The following is a 6,000-nucleotide window of genomic DNA, read 5'->3' as shown; positions in this document are numbered from 1 at the left end:
CCCTGAGCCGAAGGCAGACGCTCAACCGCTGTGCCACCCAGGCGCCCCCAGAAAACTTGAGTTTTAATCCCTTCTCCTAAACTCTGTGACCTTGGACAAGTTCCTCTCTCTGGCTTTGTTTCCTTATCCTTTAAAGTAAGGGGACTAGGTTATATTGGGGATTCAGAGATGCTGACTTATGAAAACTACTGACATTCTTCATGAACCTCGTGAGATTATATGCAAAACTCCATTTGTGTGTATAGACATTTTTCCAGAAGACAGGGGAGTAAATCTTCATCCGATTCATAAAGGTTCTTGTGACTAAGTAAGATTAAGAACTATTTGACTACCTATCCTTCAGCTCTCAATTTCTATTCACTCTTCCGTAACAGCTGTGTAAGGTATATATAAATATTTGGATCTGAAGTCCTAGGGCAAAATTATGACCCTGCTTTCTCCCATATAGTTCTGATCAAGTTTTATTTCTCCAACCATCTGAAGTGATTTTGCTTCCAGTGGGCAGATCTGAATCAAAGCATCCCAAGGGCCTGTGATCCTGAAGCTGTGAGTCACACCAAGCTCAGTCACAAAGCCATGAAGCCAAATTGGCTGCACCTGGATGCTAATGACCAATGCCTAGAGGGCCTCTACCTACTCTCACTTTATGGTATATTCCTTCCCCTTAACCCTATATATACCCGCACAGGTCTGAAATTCCTCCCTATGGATTCACTGCTTTGGTTTCGCAAAGTGTGAACACACTGCAACCCACTCGTTTCGGAGGGAGCATGACACCTTGCAAGACATTCAAAACTCGGAAGTGGAAGGATGGAAGGGAAGGGACTAGAAGGGAAAGTGAGAGGTCTCCTGGAGCTTTGCTCAAAGGCACGAGCTGTAGGCTACACTGGGACCAACCTCAAGGGCACAGGGAGTCCAAAGAACTGTGACACGCTGTGCCCTGCATCAAACGGGACCTCCCCCGGGGAAAAGAGCCAGGGCTAAGGCTCAAATTCCACCAGAAAGGCAGGGCCGTGGTGAGGGGCGTCCTACACTTCGCAACCCTCGCCTCAACTCTGCAGAGGCTCTGGCTCTCTGAGCTCAGGCCCGGCAGCACCCCGGCCCGAGGGGGCGCTCGCTCTCCCATCCAAGGTCCGGCCCACAGAAGGCGCCACCTTGTTACTGGGTCTCCGCGGCAGAGGCCAACCTGAACTCAGTTTTGTCTTTACAAAGACGAGGTCTTCGGCATCTTCTGCCGCGCGAAGTTGCACTACACTCCCACGCTCCTCCGCAGCGGCCACATCGCGAGCCTACTACACGCATTCCCTTCCAGATTCTGCCTTCTCCCACCATCTCTGCGCCTCCTTTAGCAAGATGGCGGCAAAAGCACTTCCGGCGTGTGTCCTTACCGGTGCGTCCGGGCGGCAGCTGGAGGTGCTTCGCAGCGGGTTCCAGCCTTTTTGTAGCATAGTCTCTAGCGGTGATGGCGGGCAGACAGTTTGCGTGGAGCGGGGCGGCTCTTCTCCAGCTCCTTCTTGGCGTGAACCTGATAGTGTTGCCCCCCACCCAGGCCCGGAGTCTGCGCTTCGTTACTTTGGTAATGAGAGGTGGGGTGGCCCAAGGGCTCGCCAGAGCTGGAAGGGCACAGGCCCGCTATTGGAGGGAGGGGCGGGGCTTGTGCTGGGCTCCGGGTCTTTGATGGATCAGGAGCCGGCTTAGGAGGAGACGACTGCCCTGGAGGGCTGGGGCCCTGGTTCGGAACTGATGTGGAGCCCGACTTATTTTGGGGGGTGGCGGGGTGTACGTAGTTCTATATCAGGGCATAGGTCGGGTGAATCTGTCCTGGGACATGGATGTTATCGAACGAACGGTCAAGAGACTCACCCTTCACCCTTAAGCCTTTGGTGATTTTCCCTCCATTCCCCCCACCACCTGCATTGCTGTCATTTCCCTTTTCCTTTTCCACCTGTATCTTTGGCTTTGTCTGTGGTCTCCAGTGGTGTTGGTTGGCCAAATTAGAATCTCCGGAACCGTTCAAAGTTACTGATTTCTGAGTTGGGGGTCTTTTGCAGTGGGCAGAGTTAAGGCTTCACAGAAGGAATAGGGTTTCCCTTTCCAAAGGGGCAGAGGTGGGCTCCGTGTCCCCATCGAGGAACCTTCTGACCTGTAGGCAAACCATTTGTTTCCTCAGCTGTACCGACATGGAGACCGTTCACCAGTGAAGACATATCCCAAGGACCCCTATCAGGAAGACGAGTGGCCTCAGGGGTTTGGTCAGCTAACCAAGGTGGGTCAGAAGCCAGCCCCCACTCCGGATGTGCTGTGGAATGAGTGACCTCGAGAGCATGCTACAGAACTTGGGAGCCCCACCATACTGTCATTTCCCACGTGGGTGCTGACTTTGCCCAGATTTCTTAACCTTACATTCCTCTGTGCCTAGGACAGGTGTCATACACAATCGGCCCCTTAATTAACCCCAGATTAACCCACTCCTCCTTCCAGCCAGGGGAAATTTGGAAAGCAACAGTGCCTAAGCCCTGTGGGACTTGCGAGCTGTCCCTTCCCTGGTAACCCTTGGGTGTGCCCACAGGAGGGGATGCGGCAGCATTGGGAGCTGGGCCAGGCTCTGCGGCAGCGCTACCACGGCTTTCTCAACACCTCCTACCACCGGCAAGAGGTGAGGCTGGGAGCTCAAGAGGCAAGGGGAATGGAACCTGCTGTTCTCACCCTCTGCCCTCAGGGAGCCTGGGGCACTCTGGCCTCCTTGCATGCATTTTTGGTTACACCTACAGGTCAAGACATCCAAGAGCTGTGTAGGACAGTCCTAGAGGCCAAGTTGCCCCTCCTTGACTTGGAAAAGGCAAAACGGATCAAGCATTCAAGCTCAGACTTAAGGGCCTGGCAAAGTCTTTTCTGATTCTGTGAAATGACCTGGATTTTCCATCCAAGATGCTTACTGAGTACCTACTAAGGGCAAAGCACTGTGCTAACACTTTGCATTAATGGTGCACCACACAGATATGATCTCTGTCTTCTGGAGCTTAGAATGTAGTGGGAGTGACAGATGATAAGCCACCCAGGGCCAAGAGATAAAGAGCAGGGATCACATGTAGAGAAGGCGTGTCAGGGAAGATTGGCAAGTGTTCCAGCTCCTTGAGGCCCTCTACCCCAGGGATGGGGATGGCTGTTCCTCTGGTTACCACTGTTGGCCACAGGCATCTCAAGAGTCTCTCAGTGTTATTGTTCCCTTGAGGGCCAGCTCTATCCTGGTCTTGCCCTTCCCCACTGCTTCCTCCTCCCTTTGCACAAGCAATTATCTCTGTTCCTTTTTTCCTCTCCCTGATGTCTAAGCCATTTCATAAAGGGGTGTGTGTTGTTGGAGACAGTTTCTGCCCTCAAGGACCCTGATGTTGATAGGGAGATAGGCGTTGTTAGAAAACGGGACAGAACTGACAGCCTTAGTGACTAAGCACTTGGGACTGGGAGGGCATTTGAACTAAAGCCATTCCTCCAGGAGTTCTTCACAGAGTGGTGACAGTTAGCCCCTAACTGAGTGTTTGGGCCTTTGCTGAGAAGAGGGACAAGGAAGGTCAGAGAGGGGGAGAGGGCCACAATTTGCTGGGTAACCATCAAGAACAGGTTCTCCCCCTATGGTCCCATCCAGGGGCCAAAGCTCCCCTGCCCCACCCCCAGATGTGAGACTGGTGTTGTCGTCTCTGCAGGTTTATGTGCGAAGCACAGACTTTGACCGTACTCTCATGAGTGCTGAGGCCAACCTGGCTGGACTCTTCCCTCCCAACGGGATGCAGCGTTTCAACCCAAATATCTCTTGGCAACCTATCCCCGTCCACACTGTGCCCATCGCTGAGGATAGGGTAAGACTGGTGAGCCCTTCCCTGGAGGCGGTGAGAGGGACGACTCTGGCCGTGAGCCTGTTGATCCCCAACTCCTTCTCTGCCTCTTGTTTCCCCCCTTCGGTTTGCAGCTGCTGAAGTTCCCATTGGGCCCATGTCCCCGTTACGAGCAGCTGCAGAACGAGACCCGACAGACACCAGAGTATCAGAATGAGAGTATTCAGAATGCAGTGAGTGGGGCTGAGGTGGAGGTTACCACACTGGTCCTTTCCCCCAGGGCAGTGCTGATACCCTTGATCCATTTTTCATAGCAATTTCTGGATATGGTGGCCAATGAGACAGGGCTTACAGACTTGACACTGGAGACCGTCTGGAATGTCTATGACACACTCTTCTGTGAGGTGAGCCCACCTAGGGTCCCGGTATGGCCCTTCTTCCCTCGCACCGCCATAGGCCCAGGTGACCAGGACAAGTGGCATACAATGCCTGGACACCACTCCCACGGGGAGGTCCAGGCAAGCTGCTTCTTGTGAAACAAAGGAATTTCCCTCACGGGTGAAAAAGAACCTCAGAGTGGGAAATGGTTTATTACATGTCAGCAGTTCTTGCCCCTCTCCACCCAGAACTCTCGTGGTACCCGACTCCGTTCTGCTGAGTCACGCTTTTCGTGCCTGAGCTTCCTTTCCTGTGTCCTGTCCACCATGTCTCCTGGTTCCAGTCCCTCAGCCTCACGTCTCCTCTCCCTCCCTCACACACACACAGGCACCTTCCCGCTGGGGAGGAGAGCTGTCCCCGGAGAGGCTCTGGCCTAGGCCTGGGGAACTAACCTGCCCGCTGCGCTACACAGCAAACACACGGGCTGGTCCTGCCGCCCTGGGCCTCACCCCAAACCATGCAGCGTCTGAGCCGGCTAAAGGACTTCAGCTTCCGCTTCCTCTTCGGGATCTACGAGCAGGCGGAGAAGGCCCGGCTTCAGGGGGGTGAGTGACAAGAGCTGCGCGTCACTCCCCTCCTCAGGACCCTGGAGCATTAAAAATCTGCTCTGGAGGGCTTCTCACACACTTCCCTCTCTGGCTGTAGTGCTCTCTGCCCCTTCACAACCGGACCTCCCGCTAGCCACTGACGTCTTCCCAGTTCCTCCAAATGCTTAGCTCCTCTGTCACTGTAGAATGATCACTGTCAAGTTTGTGTGCTGCTTTCCTACCATTCATATTCTCAAGTGTCAGCCATGTCAGAAGACTGTCTGTCTCCTTCAATGAATACCTATCTCCAGAGAATCACCGGGGGTCACTTTGCAAGGAAGCTGAGAGTAACACAGACGCTAGTTTCTTGATGCGAGCACCCAAGGGAGGGCCGGCTGGCACAGCTGCCCTAGCCCGCACGTGGCAGAGCTCGCATACGCAGCTGCCATCTTGTGTGTTCTGAAGCAATCTTAAGTTTATATTTGTTCCAGTCTGGAGTAATTGTTTGGCTTTGGGCAGGGCCTTGCAGCTCATTTTTAAATGGGCAGGTCTCTGTATCTGTGTGGAAATACGGATATCTCATTTTATCTTGCTTCCCTCTGTAAATGTGAAAGCTCTTAGAGAATAGGGGTGCCGAGAGCTTCCTGCATGGTTCCCATGCCCCTAAGAAGAGTTGCCCATGCAGGTGACCAGACCCAGGACTAGCAGAGGGTGAAGGGGCACAGATAGGTCTGCTCAGAGACGGGTAGGTGGCGCCACTGACACTGGGGACTCTTCTCCCTCAGGCGTCCTGCTGGCTCAAATACGGAAGAACCTGACCCTGATGGCAGCCTCTTCCCAGCTCCCTAAGCTGCTGGTTTACTCTGCGGTAAGCTCCCCTAGTCCCCAGCTTGCTGACGTCAAGCGAGGAGCTGGCTTTCCTCTCTCTTCAGCGCCTGGGTGTGGGGGCCAGGGGGTGAGCAGGGCTGACGGGGAGCTCCCCTCTCTTACAGCATGATACCACCCTGGTTGCTCTGCAAATGGCACTGGATGTCTACAATGGGGAACAGGCCCCGTACGCCTCCTGCCACATATTTGAACTGTACCAGGAAGATAACGGGTGAGTGCAGCTCCCAGTCTGCCCTCTGGAGGAGCACTCGTGTGGTCACTGTGGGCAGCCCAACGGCTCAGTTACAGGCCTGCTGAGCCGTTTCCATATTGTCTCC

At 54.0% G+C, this 6,000-nt stretch overlaps 1 protein-coding gene across 3 annotated transcripts in view; it reads left to right on the top strand.

The window, feature by feature from the left end:
• The first annotated feature begins 1,430 nt into the window (after nt 1–1,430).
• ACP2 (acid phosphatase 2, lysosomal) overlaps nt 1,431–6,000 on the top strand; it is a 10,572-nt gene continuing 6,002 nt past the window's right edge. For 2 of the 3 annotated variants that reach the window (XM_002921631.4, XM_034646364.1), the window contains exons 1-9: nt 1,431–1,576; nt 2,171–2,266; nt 2,570–2,656; nt 3,702–3,854; nt 3,965–4,063; nt 4,145–4,234; nt 4,681–4,813; nt 5,581–5,663; nt 5,788–5,894. In XM_002921631.4, coding sequence (XP_002921677.1) covers nt 1,463–1,576; nt 2,171–2,266; nt 2,570–2,656; nt 3,702–3,854; nt 3,965–4,063; nt 4,145–4,234; nt 4,681–4,813; nt 5,581–5,663; nt 5,788–5,894 — 962 coding nt within the window. In that variant the 5' untranslated portion in view covers nt 1,431–1,462. Of the gene's footprint in view, nt 1,577–1,694; nt 1,884–2,170; nt 2,267–2,569; nt 2,657–3,701; nt 3,855–3,964; nt 4,064–4,144; nt 4,235–4,680; nt 4,814–5,580; nt 5,664–5,787; nt 5,895–6,000 lie in introns of those variants that run through there. The other variant, XM_034646365.1, reaches the window with a different exon arrangement.

The sequence above is a fragment of the Ailuropoda melanoleuca genome, chromosome 16 (genome assembly GCF_002007445.2).
Source record: "Ailuropoda melanoleuca isolate Jingjing chromosome 16, ASM200744v2, whole genome shotgun sequence".
Lineage (NCBI taxonomy): Eukaryota > Metazoa > Chordata > Mammalia > Carnivora > Ursidae > Ailuropoda > Ailuropoda melanoleuca.
Note: the sequence above shows the minus strand (reverse complement) of the source record. Positions and strands in the feature narration are given on the sequence as shown.